The following is a 21,579-nucleotide window of genomic DNA, read 5'->3' on the forward strand; positions in this document are numbered from 1 at the left end:
TACAGAAAGTGTGCAGAAGCACTTACGAGCTATCAGTGCTGCACAAATCACATATACAATACTTTGTTACTTACTGTCACACAATTAACTGGAGGTTGAGCAGTATTATACAATTGTGTTTGCTGTAGCTACTGTTCCAGGCTCAAATGGGACATGGTCACCTGTTTAAGCAGTCAGAGTATCTTGTACTTATATGTTGACTTTCATATCCCTTCTAATATGTCCCTAATATCCCCACACCTTCTAAACTCCAGCGAGTACAGGCCCAATGCCGACAAACGCTCATCGTAGGTTAACCTACTCATTCCTGGGATATGGATTTCATGTGATGGTGATTACAGTGATTCATTTGATTTATTCTTACTGCACCTTACATTAATACTGCCGAGCCTTAAAATATAGAGATAAAGCGTAACTCATTGTTATTTAAAGGTAAGGAGATAGCAATAGGTTTAAAGATGGCCCCATGTCCTCGCCGACCATTGATCACCCATTCACACTAGTTATCCCACTACGCACTAGGGATAGTTTACAGAGCCCAATTAACCTATAAACCCACACGTGTTTGGAATGTGGGTTAGAAACCAGAGCACCCGGAGGAAACAGGAAGAATGCACAAACTCTATGTAGATAGCATCGTGGGTCAGGATTGAACCTGGGTCTCTGGCGCTGTGAGGTAGCAGCTCTACCGCTGCCGGTTGTGCCGCCCATATCTCAAAGATTGCAGCGATTCATGAAAGCCGCTCACTATGCCTTTACAAAGGGCAATGAGAGACGGGCAATTAAATGGTGGTTCAAATTGCAAACCGCACATTCCGTCAAAGAATACAAATGGCTCTGAACCTGAACTCAAGTTTGAGCCCAAGGGCACTGCATAAGTTGCTGAGCCAAGGGGCTTGATACACTTCATATCCCACCATTCAGCTGTTCTTGCTGCAACAAGTGTGGCTCCACTCATTTGAATGGGACACACTGACCTTCATTTAAAAGGCAACCAAGTATTATTGTTTATTTTCTACAGTTCACTATATATTTATATTTTAAATTAATCTGTTGCAGTGTAAAGTGCCCTTAAATGTTTTTCAATGTTCTCATTTGGAAACAGTCAATCTCCCTTCGGTTAGCTATCAATAGTCCATCAAGGAAATTAGTGGATGGGTCCTTATTTTCCACCACCTGTGGCCTAGTCATAGCCAGCATTCATTGGGACTTTGCACAGCTGTTGAAGCAGTTGCCAATGTTTCTCAATTTTATAAAAGTCATCAGTTGATTAATTTTCTGATGGAAAATTGCGGAACAAGTCTTACCCCAAGGTGAATTGTGAAACACAGTAATCGCCCAATAGTCATAGGTGTGGCGTGCTTCGGAACAAGTGACGACGGGCCTGGTCTAGGCAGCCACTACATTATGACCAAGAATAGGGAAAAGATTAAGCCTTAAAGAACCTGTTAAAGTAAGACAATCAAACAAATGCTTCTTATATCAAATACATGTCAATGCCAAGCCACTTATGGAGGGCTGATAAACTACGATAAAGCTTAACCAGAGAAAGGCTTAAATGATAAATGACAGAGAAGTGGAGAGAATGATAGAGGCATTTCAGAGCCTGCCCTTGGCCACTGTGTTATTTAGCATAAAGATCACTTTATGATCTGCCACGGAGGGTCACGCATTAACCAATTTAATGTTGAAAAACTGTTCAATATTTAGTCTATTCAGTGATTATCTACTCTGTGCAAGTTCTCATTTCAAATTCAAGGATTTCATCTTTCATTTTTTACCATACATTTGTCAACCAGGAACAAATTCATTCTCCCATGTACATTAAACACCTTTGTCACGTTCAAATGTTCACTTTTCTTTACATTTAAGACCTTGAAAATTGACCTTTGGGATGGCATGAAGAGCTTGCAATCGCATCATCATTGGCACACTGATCACTGAGAAGCAAGTCAATATTTAATTGATATTAGTTATTATTTTAGTTCCTCCTACTCAATAGTTTATAGAATCTTCTCCACAGCAGCAATTGAACAGCAGTGGGACAGATTGTCGTAAGATGGAGGGGAAACCTGCAGAAATGGTGACGTGGCGATTTTCGTTGCGGCTGGCCCCAATGGCTTCCAGGGCACGAGGTTTAATCAAAGTGCTAGAGATTGCAACATGCAACTCAGAGGTGATCTATACAAAGACACTACAATCAGTGGAGGAAAAAACTATGCTGTATTCTCCATTACACATACCATTGTAAAGTTAGGATGGCAAATATTATAACCTTTGATTAGACCATGTAGACACAATAACTACCACTGCATTGTCAAACAATGCACTCCTAGGATTAAGAGCAATGGGGAAAAAAAGTATCTATATCTATATCTTATATCTATACTGCGCTATCAATGCTGCACAAATCACATATACAATACTTTGTTGCTTATTGTCATACAATAAACTGTAGGCTGAGCAGTATTATACAATTGTGTCTGCTGTCGCGACTGTTCCAGGCTCAAATGGGACTTGGTCACTTGTTCAAACAGTCAGAGTATCTTGTATATGTTGACTTTCATATCCTTTCTAATATGCCCCTATTATCCCAACATAGAAATGTAACTACACCATCCCTATGTCAAATTGAACAGATATTTGTGCCTTTATAAGTACTTATTTCATAAGTACTTCCAACAGTAAGCCAGGTTTCCAAAATATGAGGAAAATCCATGATACAAACTGACAGAGCTTAATTGTGGGAAAAGGAAACAGCTTTTAGTGATTGTACATTAATATCACATGCTTAAGGATGAATATCAAGATCAATGTTTAGTTTAGTTTAGAGATACAGTGTGGAAACAGGCCCTTTCGGCCCACCAGGTCCGCGCCGACCAGCGATCCCCGCATATTAACATTATACTATACCCACCATGCACAATCTTTACATTTACCAAGCCAATTAACCTACATACCTGTACGTCTTTGGAGTGTGGGAGGAAGCCGAAGATCTTGGAGAAAACCCACGCAGGTCACGGGGAGAACGTACAAACTCTGTAGACAGCACCCGTCGTAGTCGGGATCAAACCCAGGTCTCTGGCATTGCATTCGCTGTAAGGCAGCAACTCTACCACTGCGCCAACGTGCCGCCAAAATGTGTTTTGATAATGTCCATTGAAGGAGAATGTTGGCCAAGACACAAGAATCTAGAATTTCATTTTCAATTTTTAGTATTGAATATGTGATGGAATTACTTTGGTGTGTTGAAATCTGGCTCCAATATTAATTTTGTTGAAGTCAATGGAGCTAAGTTTCAGTGCCAGATACACCATACTCAGTCAACTATATGGTGCATTTAGTTTAGTTAGAGATACAGCGTGGAAACAGGCCCTTTGGCCCACTGAGTCCGTGTCGACCAGCGATCCCCGCAAACTAACGCTATCCTACACACAGTAGGGACAATTAACAATTATACCACGCCAATTAACCTACAAACCTGTACATCTTTGGTATTTGTGAGGAAACCGGAGCTCCCGGGGAAAACCTACGCAGGTCACGGGGAGAACATACAAACATTGTACAGACAGCGCCCATCGTCAAGATCGAACTGGGGTCTCTGGCATTGTAAGGCAGCTCTATCGCTACGCCACCGTGATGCTATTTTTTAAGGTGCACTTTACAAATAACACAAGTTAGCTGCACCAGTTTGGGGGTGAATTTCTGGGAAAATAAATTCCCCTCCCCCTTCAGCAAATAACAATGTTATTTGAGATGTCACATTGGTAAAAGATGATGGAAGACTGGGGATTAGGATCCGCTCTTAGGTATGGGAAGCAATACCCTCCACGTTTTTCCAAAGAGAAGTCTGACTTAAATTTAGTTTGGTAAATTATATTGCTCTTTATCCTCTCTTTAACAAAGGGGAATAACACCAAGGTGAATAAATACATTATTTATTTGAATACGTCTATGCAGCAGAGAGGAAAATTAAAGGTATTAATCTGAACCATAGCACGCTGTCCATTAGAAGCTTTTATTTTAAAAGCACATAACCAAAACATACAGCTAATTACATCAGAAAAATAGTCAGATGTTAACATTCAAATTCTACTAGAAATAAGTTGAAGCTAAACATTTTTTTACAAAACATAATAATATAAAGTACTAACAAATGACTTAGTGTGATGTTTATTATTGATGCAAGTGGCTCTGGCTGTAGTTTTATCAAACAATATTCCCTCACCTCGAAAAAGCTTATAATACTTTAGTTGACTACATACAAAATATGTTTTTTTTAAATCAATGCTATTTTTTTAAGCAGCACTTTGTAAATAACACAGGTCGAGACACATAAACAGTTTTAATTGCAGTGGATAAAATATCTAAAAAAAGATTGATTCAGAAATAATATTTTACATAGTTATCTTGTTTTAGTTTTTTATATATTTATATATAAAATATGAAAGTTTGCTGCCATGGTTCTCGTCGCTTACAATGAGACGGCCACTGTTATGCTTTTGCGCGTGATGTTTATTATAAAGTTTCTTTTCCTTTTGTTGAACAAATGCTTTCATTCATTTGTGGTCAACTTTGACCAGTTCAAAACAAATTCACAAGCTTAGTTTTCATGCCTTCTGTATGATTTTTGTGGTACGATTAAAATGCTGCTATGGTACACATCCCCACAGGACTGTGGATAAAATGTCTTTCCCCCTACATTCTACTGTCTGATGAGATTAGAGAGCAGCAAGCTTGCTGTTCAGCAGTCACTATTTTCTCTTTTGATTTCTGCTCCAGCGTCAGTCCATTTTGATTGGTTGCTGTAAAAACACATTTTCCATATCGCAAAGGTGATTATCAGATCCCATGGTGGTTGTTCCTGTCAATGATGTCCACGGGGGTAATTATCTCTCTTCTCACAGGTGGAGGGGTTATCTTCATCTTGGGTTTGAAAAGATTGGACACGTGGAAGGCCTGCAAGTTAAGAGGGTTTATAGATTAGAGAGAGCTACTGTATGAAAACACCAGTGTTCTGCATCCTATTTCACTTAGCAAAAATTTTAGTATTGTACAATCCGAACGAGTTTGAACACTTACACAAAGCATTATAAATAATTTAAACGGAATTTATTTATTTGTAATCAGTACCCATTATTTTTTCATTCTAACTCTAATAACAAAACACAAGATGAACGGGAAACTGTCTTAGTTTAGTTTAGATATAGAGCGGAAACAGGCCCTTCAGTCTAATGAGACCGCACCGACCAGCAATCCCCGCACATTAACACTATCCTACAAACGCTAGGGATAATTTACATTAATACTAAGCCAATTAACCTACAAACCTGTACGTCTTTGGAGTGTGGGATGAAACCGAAGATCTCGGAGAAAATCCACGCGGTCACAGGGAGAACGTACAAACTCCGTACAGACAGCACCCGTAGTCGGGATCGAACCGGGTCTCTGTCGCTGAAAGGCAGCAACTGAACCGCTGTGCCATGAATGTTGAATTAGTTCAAAAATGAGTGAGAGGAGGTGTAAACATTAGTTGTGTGAATTGTGCAGGCTCTATTTTACATTAATTCTGGTTCCTTATGCTCCTCCCTATTGAGTTTCCCATTTAACCTCTCACAAGAAAGGGAGTTGCGTTCATATATTTCTTATATTCCTGTTACTGCACAGTCTGAAGAAGGACCCCGACCCGAAATATCATTCATCCTTTTTCTCCAGAAATGCTGCCTGACCTGCTGAGTTACTCCAGCACTTTGTGTCTACAGTATAAACCACCATTTGCTGTTCCTTTCTACACACTGCACATTATTTATTCAGAATATTGCTGTTAAACAGACAAAACATTTGCAATTTTACATTATCATTGTTGAATTTCTGAATGAAGATAATTATATTCTGAGTTTGCATTAGTTTAGTATTATTAGTGACTGCTTTCCCCTCTGTATTTCCTTGACAGCAGATTCCGTAAGAGCAATTTCTATTCAATGTACGTATTATCATAAAAGCATGAAGTGGATCTATGATAGTAAAATTATTTTGCAGCTTCCTTCTACTATCAACTGCTCCATCATTATCACTGCACATGAAGCTCATTAACTACGTACTTTGGTTAATATAATTAACTTTTTAACTAAATGTTGTTTCCAATTTGGACATTATACAATATTTGACAAGACTTTTTTTTTAGTTTTTACGTTTTATGGTCATGGGATGTTGTTTTGCACATTGCTTTATTTCTTGACTGCATTTCAAATATAGATAATTGACTGAAGAAAGCTTTGGCCTATTCCAAGATCATGAATGCTGGTATATAAAATCAAGTCGCTTGCATTGATGTATAAATGGAGTATAGGTGGAAAGCAGTTTAAAGGGGAAAAGTATAAGATAAAATGTCTGTGTATTTTAATTGCAGATGCACACCTATGTACATGTATAGATACACACACATACAATGAATCCTACGGAGACCAATAGCAGAAGGTCCAGATTGATACAATTTTCCCAATTCTCACCCCACCAAAAGCAGTTTGAGGTATGAAGGCACAGCAGCCAGAGACAGTCAATGAGCGGATGCAATATTAAACTCACTTCCTGGCTGCCCAATTACATCATCAGGATAGTACAACACCCTTTAATCCCTGGAGGCAACGAGGGAACAGGAAATTTTGAAGGGCATTGGTCTGACAGGAAATTTTGTTACCGCTTCAAAGCAAAACCTTAGGTACAAAGCAAAATTATTTCCGCGTAAGGGCAGCAAAAAGCAGATACATTATACATGTTGCAATTGTTTTTTTTCCCACCAGAAAAATGTTGGGAATTTTAAAGGCATTATTTTCATCCCTAACAATAACTCCAAAAATTTGAAACCTGCATTGGGCTTGAGCCCACTTGACATTATTAAGACTGGTAGGACCAAGTTTACACTCTTTATAAAGGGAGAGATACGGAAGTTATATATTCGGTTCGCAACTGATTTTCATTTTCAGAGATTAAATATGATCACTGATGATATTTGGTGTGAATGTTTCTCATCAGCCTATGCCCAAACATGGTCTTGTTGCATGTATCCATACACAATTTTCTTATCTGAGGAGTTAAAATGGAATTCAATATCGTGTAATCTTCAATGAGCATCCCCATTTCTGACCTTTTGATGGAAAGAGGCAACTGAAGATGGTCAGGAGATTATCCCAAGGAACTCCTAAACTAATAACCTGAGACCAGCGTGGTTTGCCTCTGACAACTATAACACCTTTCTTCTTCTTGAGAGATGCAACTCCACTCAGTGAAGAGTTTTCCCCTTGTTCCCCCATCAACAAGTGTTGACAGGACTTCTTAGTTTAGTTTAGTTTAGTTTAGAGATACCAAGCGGAAACAGACCCTATGGCCCATCAAGTCCGCACTGATCAGTGATCCCCGCACTTTAACACTATCCTACACACACTAAGGACAATTTACACTTATACCATGCCAATTTACCTACATACCTATACGTCTTTGAAGAGTGGGAGGAAACCTAAGATCTCGGAGAAAACCCACAAGGTCATGTACAAACTCCATACAGACAGCAACCGTAGTCAGAATCTAACCCGGGTCTCTAGCTGTTGTAAGGCAGCTCTCTAGAGTTGTAAGGCAGCAACTCTACCGCTGCGCCCGTCACAATTCACAAAAGTCTAATGAAGACTCTCTCCAAAGTGTTATCAAGGCCAGCCAGCATCCCTGCTGATATGTAGCTTGTCACTACATGTTTTGCTCATGTTGGGGTTCAGTGCTGAATTCATGACTGAGGGGGTGCTGTGCGGTCAGATTTACGGAGTTTCAGCAGAGGTTGCACCCAGCCTTCACTCACCAATGCAAGATCCCCAAGTGCACAATAATTGAACCTCAATATGCGTCACCAAAACATGGTAAATGCTCATTTAACTTTTTCCGATTGGAGGTAGCATTTGTCCTTGTAATACTAGTAAATGGATTACAAAGCAAATGATTGGCTGTTAACTGCTTCGAGCGATTTTAGGATATGAAATGTAACAATGCAAGTTGTTTCCTTCATGCTCTAAATTAGTAACACATTTACAAGAAAGAACAATCCTGTACTATTAAAATGTTATGGAATACCCAAAGAAACAGCAGCTTCTGACGCACAAGTTAATCCTATAGTTCACTCCCAAGATGTTGTTCTATATACCTGTTTCCAGATGTTATTATTACTGTGTATTCACACAATATCCTGTTCAAAGCACTTCTCTATTCTCTCTATTACAGACAATGCTTTGGTTTTAAAAGGCCGTACACTATTTTAAGCATATCCAGCTTCCTTTACAAAACAATCTGTAACCATAATATACACTTGAGGAAATGGAGCATCTCAGATTACACAATCCAAATGCAAACAATTGTTAAAAATCATCTATTTCTTTTTAGCAGTTATGAATCTGTTATCTTACAAGGCATTCATATTTTCAGAGTAGGGAACATGTACGTTGTAACTATCAGGCTTATTGGCACGCAACAGAAATCCAGGACACAGGTTTTTTTAAATCTTGCCCACACATTGCTGCAAAGTAGTGTGCGTGCGTGTCTTCAAATGATAGGTCAAGGGCAATCATGTGTTATAGGTTATTAGTTATGGTTCACATTCAAAGAGCAGCATGAAATGGACTAAAACTCGGCGTGCAAGAATGCAGACTCTAGTAACAATCTGTATCTGGTTCCCCCAAAAAACTCTTTACCATTATAATCTATCAAATGCAAAATGCACAAGGTAACAACTAACCATTAACAGATATGCCCGCTTGCTCCATCCAATTTCATCCAACCCCCAACATTCACAATGGACAAACTATTTGTTTCACCATTAAAGTTGAAAATTTTAAGAGCTTCAACCTAGATTTCTCTTCCACTAAACTTCCAACTAAAAGATTTTACGAGAGGGAGAGTCACAAACAAGGGGGCTTATTTACTACGTAAGGGACCAATCATTTACACCTGAGGTGCGTAGAAATTTCTTCTCTTGGAGGGTAGTGAATCTCTGGAATTCCCTGCCATGGAGAATATGGAGACGAGGTCGTTGGAAATATTGAGGATAGAAATAGATAAATATTTGAAAGATTGTAGAATTGAGGGTTATGAGAAACTGGCACAGAAGAGGAGCTGAGGCTACACATGACAGACATGATCATGTTGAATAGTGGAACAGACTTGAGGGATTTGGTAACCTACTACTTTATGCTTTTTTGTCTTCAACCTGCATCGTTATCTCGAACCTTGCCGCTCAACACAATCATCTCATTGGGAGGTTGAGGGGAGACCTGATAGAAGCTGATCAATTTTATGAGGGGTACAGATAGGGTAGATAGTCAGAATTATTTTTGCCAGAGTGGAAATGTTAAGGATTATAGAGCGTAGCTTTAAGGTGAGATGGGGAAAGTTTAAAGGGAATGCGAGGAGAAAGTTGTTCTTGTGCTGGAAGAACGGAGTAGTTTAATTTGGCATTATGTTTGAAACAGGTAAGCTCTGAACTACATATACTTAGGGGCTTTGATTTTGTCTTTTGTGCTATTATTGTTTGTTTATTTTTATGTGCATGCATATATGTGTGTGTGTGTGTGTGTGTGTGTGTGTGTGTGTGTGTGTGTGTGTGTGTGTGTGTGTGTGTGTGTGTGTGTGTGTTGTGTGTATATGTGTGCATGCACACTTTTTTCTCTAGTTTATTATATTTTTTACAGAGTGCTATGTTCACGTATTCTGTTGTGCTGCTGCAAATAAGAATTTTGTTGTTCTATCTGGGACATGTGACAATAAAACGCTCTTGACTTGACATTATGGACCAAAGGGCCTGTTCCTATGTACACAGGGCCTGTTCCTATGCTGTACCTGTACACAGGGCCTGTTCCTGTGCTGTACCTGTACAAAGGGCCTGTTCCTATGCTGTACCTGTACACAGGGCCTGTTCCTATGCTGTACCTGTACACAGGGCCTGTTCCTATGCTGTACCTGTACACAGGGCCTGTTCCTATGCTGTACCTGTACACAGGGCCTGTTCCTATGCTCTGTTCTAAACAGAAAATGCATTTAGAACAATTCCAGACCAAAATGTAATTTGCTGTTTTCTATTCTATTGAGGTAGTAGTAACCATCAAATAGTCTTTCAAATGAATCGGCAAATGATCATTACATTCAGCTATGAGTAATGGGGCTTCCTTCCAACATTTGGGTGGTAAAAATGCATGAGTCAGCTTTTACAAACCCAGCTCCAGCAGAACAATGCCATGTCGTTTAACAGAGATAGACATAGGGATAAAGGTCACAGCTTACAACTGCATTATTAAGCAGCCACAATGTGTTCAGGAAGAATGCACCATTTAGTCAGGATCCGATGATCTATGAATTAAAGTATTCTGAATTCTTCAAATGACCTCTGTTATTAATCAGAGATTTTATTGAAAGAAAAAAAGGGTGGAATTTTGGTTAACTGTAAGTCACTACGACGTTATGCTCAGAAATGACCATCTCCAAACACCCAACCCAAAACTGTCCAAACAAACTGAATTACGAGAAACAATTAGGACGTTATTGATATGTCATATATATTTTCTTAAGGATCAGGAGAGGATCAGAGATGAGAGATTATGATAAGCCTGCTTCTGAGTCACTCCTGAAACATAATTGAGGGTTCATGTTTCAGGTTTAAAGAAACAAAAGATTTTTGGTATTTTTAGTTCGTCGAGCAAAACAGCTCTCTAACCATATAATATTATATGGTTATATATGTGCTGTTGTGCTGGTCCATTAATTTGCGTGTCCAATTTCTCTCAGCACACTGTCACCACAGTCATTGGGTTACAATCCAATCTGTTGCATGAATTATTAGTGAACCACATGTGGAGACCCACCCTTACTAAAGATTTCCCTTTCTCATTATAGTTATCATTAAAGTTTTTCACTTCTGAGATAAACAACTTGCAAATATTTTCTTCATTTCAATTAAACGAGTAGGGAATTAGAGGGAGAAATGCACATCTCAGTGAAAATATATGGCTTGAAGGTCAGAGACTGTCAATTATACATATTAAAACAACGGGCACAATATTTAAGAATGACGTATGGTAGAAATATACACAACCTAACATGGTGTTCCTCAAGCTGACCTTGCTCAATTTGACTACATGTCAATTAATAATGCCCAATCAACAGGATTTTGGGTAAAATTGCATATTATGGCCTTCACTATTTATGCATATATTTATCGATCTTCAAATTACCACTTCCTCAAAACGCCGTAACTCGAAAGAAAGCTATAAAAATATTGCAAAAGTGATCTTTGTGTTTCCTAAAAAAATAATTGGAGCTTTTCCTTGGAGTCAATGCCGTAAATTTGAGAGATTCTAAGAAATATAAGATGTTTTTATTTAATAACACTAGGTTATTAAATAAAGAATTTGCATCATTATGTCATAACCACACAGTAGTGCAGCAGAGAGGTGAGTCCTGCAGCCCACCATATCCATGCCGATCTTTTTGTTCACCTACGCTAATTAAATCTGCTCACATTAGGTTTGTATCTTTCTATGCCTTTCCTATTTAAATTCCTGAATAAATTACTCTTAAGTACTGATTGTGTCTGACTCCAACACCTCCTCCGTTAGCGGGTTCCAGATATCAACCACTCTCTGTGTGTTAACTGATATACACTTATCTCTCTCTCTTGAAAGATAAAGTGACTTTGAACCAGTTCTAGCAGCAACAAACCAGCAAGGTACACAGAGATCATGGAAAATATAAGCCAGAGTAGACCATTAAGCCTTCGAGTCTGCTCCACCATTCTCTATCTCATCACCAAATTCTCATTAAATGCCTTTTCCGTCTAGATTTCTACCACCTCTTTCTTAAATACATTCAGCAACTTGACCATTCAAGTATTCGGAATCATGGGGGCACGCAAGCCTCTTCACCACAACAAGGTGAACAATCCGAAGATTTGTAATGTGGATTTGTTGGACTTTTAATTTGGTACTGTGGTCATGGAGATGCTGCTGTGGTCAACAATAGGCAGAGTGAGAAGAGACTCACTGTGGATAAGGGAAATAAGATCATGTTCATTGAAAAGGAAGACTGAGTCATTGTGCCCAGACTGTCTGAACAGAAGGCAGCTTCCTACATTCCTGCCTCCTTTCCTCTTTCCACACAGCATAATGTCCTTGTGCTCGTTCCTTTCCCCAGCTGCTGGTCAGGTCCGAAACCTCCTAGCTCAGATGGTGCGTGCATTGGAGTGAAACATCAAGAGATCAGATGCTAGCTGCCATCCCCAACGGCCACTGTTTGATTTAATGTGGTGACTCTAAAATGGAGGGTTCAGTCGAGTGGTGAGAAATAAAAGTGTGATAACTCATTCCTTCATACAGGGCAGTAACCAACAGGATATGATGGTTATGCTGCATTCAGGGAGTGAATCCTCTTGCTGTGAGGTATGTCACTGTAGCATCTGGCTGTCAGACCCAAGCCCACTAGGTTTGGGTCAGGATGAGTGTGCATTCCAATGAAACACATTGGTTTGGGTCAGTGGGTTCAGCCAATGTTGCACAAACTCAGTACTTATGCAGGTCAGGATAGTTCACTTAATAATACAGGCTTATAAATGTCTAAGATTGTAATATTTATACTGATCATTCACCTGACTTGGCTTGATTACTTTAATGATTTGGAATTTTTACCCAGAAATAATAAAGGGAGAAAATTCAATTGTCTCTTTCAGAAAAGAATTAGGGAAATGTTGCAGGAAAAAAAGGTGGCAGGGCGATAGCGAGAAACCAGTGAAAGGATTACGATTACTCCAACAGAGAGTAGGGCGGCACAGTAGCGCAGTGGTACAGTTGCTGTCTGACAGAGACCCGGGTTTAATCCTGACTATGGGTGCAGTCTGTACGGAGTTTGTACGCTCTCTCTGTGACGGCATGGGCTTTCTCCAGGTGCTCCGGTTTCCTCCCACACTCCAAAGACGTAGGTGAATTGGTAAAATAATTAAGTAAAATTGTAAATTGTCCCTAGTGTATAGGGTAGTGCCAATGTGCGGGGATCACTGGTCGGCATGGACTCAGTGGGCCGAAGGGCCTGTTTCAATGCTGTATCTCTAAACTAAACGATGGAAGCCGAAATTGGCTTAATAACCAAATGGCCTCCTTTAGTGCTAAAATATTTCCATGATTAAAAGTTCTGTTGATATAAAAGATCTACACAAGGTAGAATATAAAAATGCCAGTTGTGCCATTCACCACAGTCACCTAGTTATTCCTAGTTATTCCACAATCAGTTCACATGAAAATAATCAAGCAATGCATAACTCTGGCATTCCCTTTTTTAATCAGCTAAATACATTTGCTGCTTTATGGAATCAACATTAGAAATACCTCTTATTGAAGTAAGCAGTCCTTATTTCAGGACATTAACAGCATATTGGAACTGATTGCTGCCAACAAAATCTGGATTCAGACTCATTCCAAATATTTCTTTTGAAGACACATGTGTTTGTGCAATGGCACACTCCTACAATGCATCAAATAATAATAATTTCTGCACAAGCTTTCTGTGGAATCTCAGCTACTATATTCACGGGGTGTGTGCAGGAAATGGACATAAAGTGTAGCTATGAAGTGTACATGACTGATCTAAATCCCAATTCCATGGTCCTAATCTTTCTTTCATGGTCTTGCCTTTGCCTTGAACTACTAATGGGCACCTCCAGCAGTTCAGTGAAGTGCAATCTCCCAGTCGTGGAGTTTTAATGTAAGTGGGTATTTAATGTCATGTTCCAATCTGTAAGTGCATTATATACTTAGAAGCTGCTACTGTTCCAATATGCCTTCAATGTATTGGATTCTTGAGATATTTTTATCCAAACTCATATACTAAATGTTTCAGTGGACAAGCTCATACTGCAGTCAGTAACTTATGGGAAACAGTTAAATATCCATGTGCCACTTTAAGGTGATGGAATAGGTTAGTGGTTCTATGTAAATGTTATTAGTTTATAGAAATATGTGGATTCAACTTAAACCACATCAAGATGTTTGTTATTTGCTATCATTTTTGGTAAAATCTTGCTCTTAAGTATTTTCAGCCTCACTACCAAGACAGAGAAAGATGTATAATAGCAGGAGACTGGTGCTCTGATGTTGACAACCGATTCAAAGACAAAGGCAGAAGTCAAAGTTTGAATTTTTGCTGCTTGTTTTTTTTTCTTTGTAATGCCTTTCTCCAGTACAAGTTATAGTGTTACAACTGACTGAATGCAGGGCTGTACTCTTATTTAATCCTGACCTGAACTAACAAAAACTGTAATCAACCTATCCGGAGAATGATAAGCACACATTTTGAAGTATGAATACTTTCTCATAGAAAGAAATTGGCAGGTTAACCAGAGTAGATAATAATTTCCACTCTCCACTTCCTCTGCTCTCGATTTCCAGGGCGGCTGCAATCATTACGAGTCGGATTTGAATTGTTGAATCATGGCCATTTAAGAGCTGCTTTTGAAACTTTAAACACAAATTATTTTTTTTCTCGGAAAGATTGTAAAATACAATGACATAATACTTACAATGAAATAAGCCACCAGGGCTCCCTGCACAAAGCCGGCCAAAACGTCTGTGGGATGATGCTTATGGTCTGAAACTCGAGACAGACCAGTGTAGAAAGCCATCATCACCAGGGTGAACTGGAGCAGGGGTCGAAGGAGTCGGCCTCCTCTCCATGTGAAGCGAGCCTGCAGATAAAACTGAAGAGATAATGAAAGGGGCAGTTAGTTTCTGAAGTTAGTGTTGCTTTTTTATTCATTTGTCATTTTTGCAAAGTCTAATCCGAAAAACAGACGAGACACAACAAAGGTAATCCAGGGTCTCAACCCGAAATGTCAACTATCCCTCTGCCTCCATCGATGCTGCCTGACCTGCTGAGTTATAAAGTCATAAGGAATAGGCGTAGAATTAGGCCATTCGGCCCATCAATCATGGCTGATCTATCTCTCCCTCCTAACCCCATTCTCCTGCCTTCTCCCCGAAAACTCTTTTAACACCCATACTAATCATGTTCCTCTAGCAGTTTCTTTTTTGCTCCAGATTCCAACATCTGCAGTTTCATGTGTCTCTCTTTAAAAGACTGCTATTGTTAATATTGAAAATCTCTCAATGAGCATGGAAATTTAGCATTACACTATTCAATATAAATATTTCAAACCTTTAAATATTTTGAATTTTATTTTTATTTACCCTCAGTAGTTTGAGATATTTTGTTAATTTGCTTGTTTTCTTAATTGAAAGCAAGACACCCTTAGTTCCAATGTTCCTGCTGCCATCCAGTCACCAAGATTACATTTGTCATATATAAAGCTCCATTACATTCGTGCAGTCACGCAGTATTATGGAAGTAATTTGAGCAGTAAAGATTGTTGGTAAATTTTCATAGTTCAAAATTTGAATTCACATATGTGTGTTTTACTTCAGCATATAGTTTCTACGCCTGCATGAAAATAGCTCATACCTCATTTGATTATTTATTTTAATTTCTTCTCATCACCACTCCTAACAATTTTTCATATTTTTGGCCAAGACCTCTGCTCACTAATCAGTTCCACAATTGACTGACAAGATGCACTTATACAGTGTACAGCTGGTTCTTCTTGTTCCAAAAATGTTTCACCCTGGAGACAGATTGTTCCATTCCTGTGCATTCCACAAACCTCTTCAAAATTATATTCAGATACAATTCAGATGTTGGTGATCCCAGAATTAGAAACCAGGCCATGCCGGTTGCATTAATTATTGTACTGTTAACAATAACAATCTAAACAAAGAAATGGCAAGACTTGGCATCCATAAATGTGTAGTAATCATAAATTCTAAAGGAAAGTTTAATCACTATAACCACACTTTGAAGTACTCATAGTTAATGGAACAAAGTGTCCAGAAACAGATGTACAAATTTAACTCCGCAAATAGTAAGGATACTTACTACTTAGCATTGCCTCACACTGGAGACCCTAATTTAAGGAGAGTTTTTTTTATGTTACTGCGTGTACCCAGACAAGTGACTGTAGCAATGTGTAATAATCAAAGTTAACAAAAAACATTTGCACAAATATTTCTGTCATCTTGATACAACATGGTTTTGCAGTCAGTTCCTGTTTAGATCATTGGAGTGCTTCATCTACATAAAATTAATTAAATAAATAAATAAATAAATAAATAAGAACTAATTTGGGAAAAAATAGCCTGGACCACACAAAATATATCACACCACAGAAATAAACTAATATTTTCCTGATTTCTGCATGCCTCTTGTGCATAGCTTCTATTTCTTACCATTATTACACACTCAGTATGAATATCCACTTCAAATCTGTGTATTTTCTACAATAGGTTCATTAAGAGATTAGCCCTCAAATAAAATGTATTCTATAACAATTAATCTTGGCCACATGGAAAGGAACAAAGAACAGTAAGATAGGCATTTAATATATAAAATAGCTGAATTAAATTTAAATATAAAACCCTGAAAGTAAGATACGTATTACTTAAAGTAGAATTTAGACCTGCCTGAGGTAAAGCTTAAAGAAAGACCTTGCTATGCATTTTATTGTTGCTTAGCAAATTTTCTATATTACAAGATGGATGGTTGTCCTTGTGGAACAGTGAAAAATCAACAGATACATGAGATTGGTTCATTTCCTATAATCTACCCTCCACATCTGAGCCACAATGCTGTGGGTACTAATGGCAAACAAACCAATGAGACCGGCGGGATAAGTGCTCTAAACACCTGTCATAAACCTCCTAGATTGTAGCTCATAGCAATTCTGATTGAGGTCTGCAAACAATCTGCATATCCTTACATTAAGTGTATGGTTTCGGGAAACTAGAGAAGAAATATAGAGGGAGTGCAGGAAGCCAAGGTTAATGCAAACATAGGATACTGATGACTTCATTGAGGAAACCAGCCATGTACAGTATTTTCTTATGGGTCCTATAATATATTTTTGTAGATGAATATTGAAGGAAAAGACCATTTGTAAAGCATTATCTTGGAGTATTCCTTTCGGGCAATACTGTTAACACAAGGCCATTACGCTCTCAATGTTGCCGGTTTGCAATAGAATATAATTCACTTGCCATTACTAACTTCCTTGGCTGTACTTGCAGATTATAATAGGAGTACAAGGAACACACAGTACCCTTCAACTGTCAAACTCAAGCAAAACTAAAAAACAGAACGGCTCCAGTTTCAGTACTGATTTTTGATTAACACTATGTTTAACTATGTCTAGTCGAGCTTGGCAATGGATCAATTCTACAGTTATCTCATATTAGGGCAGCACAGTGGTGCAACCAGTAAGGCTGCTGTCTCACAGCACCAGAGACCTGGATTTGATCCTGACCTCAGGTGCTGACTGTGGAATTTGCACATTCTCCATGAGACTGTATGGGTTTCCTTTGGGTGCTCTGGTTTCCTCCCACATCCCAAAGTCATGTGGGTTTGTAGGTTACTTGCGCTCTGTAAATTATCCATAGTGTGTCGGGAGTGGATGAGAATATGGGATAACATAGAACTAGTGTGAGCGGGTGATCGATGGTCAGTAAGGACTCAGTGAGCCAAGGGGCCTGTTTCAATGCTGCATGTCTCAACTAAGCTAAATGGCTGGGATGTGTAGGAAAGAACTGCAGATGCTGATTTAAATCGAAGGTAAACACAAAATGCTGGAGTAACTCAGCGGGACAGGCAGCAACTCTGGAGAGAAGGAATGGGTGTTAATTTGGGGCGAGACCCTTTCGGGTCGAGACTGGTGTCAGGGGAGTGGGCGGGACAGATAGAATGTAGTCGGAGACAGTAAGACTGGTGGGAGAACTGGGAAGGAGGAGGGGATGGAGAGAGAGGGAAAGCAAGGGCTATTTGAAGTTAGAGAAGTCAATGTTCATACCGCTGGGGTGTAAGCTACCAAAGCGAAATATAAGGTGCCGTTCCTCCAATTTGCGCCGGGCCTCACTCTGACGATGGAGGATGCCCAGGACAGAAAGCCTGTGTGATAGCCCCTTTGCAAGTGCTGACATGGCACCTCAATGCTACTTTAATGACACATTAAGAAATTGGAATAGTTGGGCTCACTCATCTCATTGTTACGGGCATTCACAATCCATTTAAATGACCTTGAATAGTGCTTGGGCACCCATGCGCTTTGCCCGGACAGTTATTTGCTTTTGCTTTGCACTTTGGGAGGATTTGTGTGAAAATGTTAGGACATGCAGAGTTTCAAAGTTCCCACAACTTTGACAACCATTACTGTTGTAATCCACAAATGATTAGTCTTTCATGTTACTCATATATACATCAACCAGAAATAAATAAGGCGTACTGCAGCAGCAGCCTACGGTTAGTTAATTGAAAGCTTTGGGCAATAGTCTGAGGTTTGATAATGCAATGAACGAAGAAAACAATGAACAGTAATCCCACTACTGAGATGCAGATGGTTTTACAGTTGCAAACATGGGGGAGGGGAGTTTAGTCTCTACAGAATTTATCCCATGGCTTTTTTATCAGCAATTTAAAGGCTGGGCTTTCCTGCCAATTCCTGTGGAAATGTGGGGACACAATGGTAAGAGGTAACAGGAAGCCTAGCACTCTCCTCACAAGTCAAAAAAAGCAAAGGTAAGTTCGTTTAGATAGGTAGGGTAAGACCACAAACACAGGAATGCACTCCAGCAAATTGCTGTCTTCCTGTACAAGCTGGAGGAAGAGGCAGACGCAGAATTGAACTCATTACATTTCAGATGTCCCAGCGGAAAAGATGATTGTTTATATCGATAGTGCGTGCTAAGAAAACTCCCATCCCAAAAATGTTGAGTTTTCTGCCACCAGTTAAGTACAGTATATCCTGCTAAAGCACTACGCATGTTTAAAAAGTATATGCTTAATGATTCACATTTGGTCCATGAAACAATCAACAACTCTCAATGCCTTGACTAACCACTGGCAGATTGCATGGACTGCAAACAGCTGTGGAGAAAGTTATAAATGTTTCTGTCATTGAAATCTCATTAAAAATGTGGAACAGAGTGTCATCTACTTTTTTTTAAACTGGAGAGCCTACTTTATGAAAGCCGCTATATGCCCTTCTAAAATCTTAAAGGGTATTTGGTATTTATAATTCAAAAGATACCTGTGCTCACCATGAGTCAAAGAAATGCAATGATCTTCATCTGTGAGTGTATATACCAGTTACATTTTTTATTAAAATTGGATGCTTGATGCAATAAATGCAATAGGATCTGGAGAAGGATGCAAGGGTCTTTGTCACAGTTCAACCCAAACAGCTTCGTAATAGAAGACTCTCTAATTTACAGACTGTTCCCAGGGACACATTTGGAGACAGACCTCAAGTGGAGCTGGAAGATCATCAACTCGGTGAAAGATGCTCTTTGGTCTGCCCGAAACTTGTTGGCCTCCCAGCAGAACGAGATGTCCGTTGGGGGACGTTGCCAACTGGCCCATTCCAGGCTGCAGAAGTACGTGCTAAGGAACTCACTGACGCGTGGTGCAGCCAATGCCAAGACTGTTGGGGCAGACCAGTCGAGGGTCCTCCCGCTGCTGAACGCTGAGAGGCAGAGTCCGATGGGAACACACCTCAAACAAGGGAAGAGACATCACCTCGAGGGGGCCACTAGTTACAAGGGCGTTTTGTTTAAAGATAGGTGCGAATAGTACTGAGTATGACACAGTTGAATGATAGACACTGAGAACTTATGATGGAATTTTTGAAATTTATTTTGGATATATTTTTAATGCTGAATAAAGTTAAAAAAATAAATAAATGCAAAAGTGTTTTACTACTTTGGGCATCGAGGAGCAGAGTCCTGTGGGGACACCCCTCGTTTCTGAGAAGAAATATCACCACAGGGGGCCATGAGTAGCAAGGATGTTTTGTTTAAACACTAGACACTGAGAATGTATGAAGATTTTTTGCAGTTTGCTTTTTATATATTTTCTATTCTGAATAAATTTTATTTTTGAAATTAAAAAAAATTAATTCAGTAGATATGTAGACCTACATATGTAGATCACAGTCTTAAGCATCGGACACTGTCCCTACCTGCTTACCGCCAACGCCACTACTACACTCAACCTTGATGTCCTTATGTGGTCATACTCACTACCATTGCCTTTACTTGTTTAGGAGAGATTTTGTGTTTTGTTCATGAAGATCTTTTTCTTAAATTATTAGTTTGTATAATTATTTCATTGATGCATAATAGTTTTTAATCTTTTTTGATACTTTTGCATATCAGGGACATTCCAATACTTTCACAACACTTCACAAGTGGATAGCAAGCAATAAAAAAAGCTTTTTGCAGTACCTCGGTACACGTGACTACAAACTAAACTATACTGAAATTCAACAGCCAAGGGGATATCGCTCAACTTGCTGTCAAAGACCTTTGCATCCGCTTCAAGTGCAGAGCCTTGTTCTTGCCCATCTACCTGCAGCAATACGTAGCGCTGTTTTAGAATCAGGACAGCTCGTACCAGCAGATCCACAATACCATTGGAAACAAACTCATACTATGGAGTCTCTGAACAACTGTGGAAGGGAGAAAGACTGTGGAAAGGAGAAAGATCTCATCAATTTCAAGAAATTGATGGAGACGCTGGATCAAGAGGAATGCAGTGCATTTGTGACATAGTTGAATTAGGGGGCAATGCACCAGATAACTGAGCAAAGAGCGCTGTAGGAGCCATTTGTGTTTATTAGCTATCTTAGCATATATTATTTTGTATCCTGATGTATTATGTTTGGACATTTAGGGGTTGTCGTGAGATGAATACTCATATCTCACATATCTGGGCATATGGACTGGGAGGAGCCAGGGGAGGAGCCAGAATTATGAGTATAATTAGGAAGGCAGTGATGTTATGCATTAGACACGAAGGAGCTATGGCAAGATACAAATTCTTACCAGATCTATGACTAGAGATATACTATTGGTTTGTATTACTACTTCAATAAACGACTAATTAAACTGAAACGTCTTGAAGATTAAGTAGGCCTGTCTCTAAAGAATCATTTAAAGTTATAATTGGCTCTAGGAGGGAGACTGGAGCTTGCAAAAACCTTGAAGCCGAATACAGACTGATCAGGGTCACTGCCTGCGTTGATCTGACTAACGAAGATTGAAAACTTCGAAAACCAGTGAGTACAGCATTAAGCCCTATTGGAAAAGCTGTTTTTTCCAGAAGTCGTATTACAAAGCTGCGACTGAAAAATGGTGGAAATGCTGAGAACAAAAAGGTGACCTTGAGCATCGCTAGTCATCAGTTTGTTTTGAATTCTTGTGAAAGATACAACTTTACATCAACACTTCTTAAAGGGTATTGACGTACAAGTATGCTTGTACTTAAATCTAATATTCAGCCACAAGGTGGCGACATCAGAATGGATTTCATAACGGAAATTTTTTTTTCCTTCATTTTGTGGAACTTCAAAGTTCTCTTATGTCTTGAAATGGGTTGCAACCCTGAAAAGCCAGCGTGAGATTGAAG

At 39.2% G+C, this 21,579-nt stretch overlaps 1 protein-coding gene across 2 annotated transcripts in view; it reads right to left on the reverse strand.

Moving 5' to 3' along the window:
- Positions 1 to 4,012: 4,012 nt before the first annotated feature.
- plpp3 (phospholipid phosphatase 3) overlaps positions 4,013 to 21,579 on the reverse strand; it is a 109,228-nt gene continuing 91,661 nt past the window's right edge. Inside the window, exons 5-6 of one of the 2 annotated variants that reach the window (XM_078408458.1) lie at positions 14,594 to 14,770; positions 4,013 to 4,959 (exon numbers count right to left, since the gene is read on the reverse strand). In XM_078408458.1, coding sequence (XP_078264584.1) covers positions 4,843 to 4,959; positions 14,594 to 14,770 — 294 coding nt within the window. In that variant the 3' untranslated portion in view covers positions 4,013 to 4,842. The remainder of the gene's footprint in view (positions 4,960 to 14,593; positions 14,771 to 21,579) is intronic. The other variant, XM_078408457.1, reaches the window with a different exon arrangement.

Source organism: Rhinoraja longicauda, chromosome 11 (assembly GCF_053455715.1).
Source record: "Rhinoraja longicauda isolate Sanriku21f chromosome 11, sRhiLon1.1, whole genome shotgun sequence".
Lineage (NCBI taxonomy): Eukaryota > Metazoa > Chordata > Chondrichthyes > Rajiformes > Arhynchobatidae > Rhinoraja > Rhinoraja longicauda.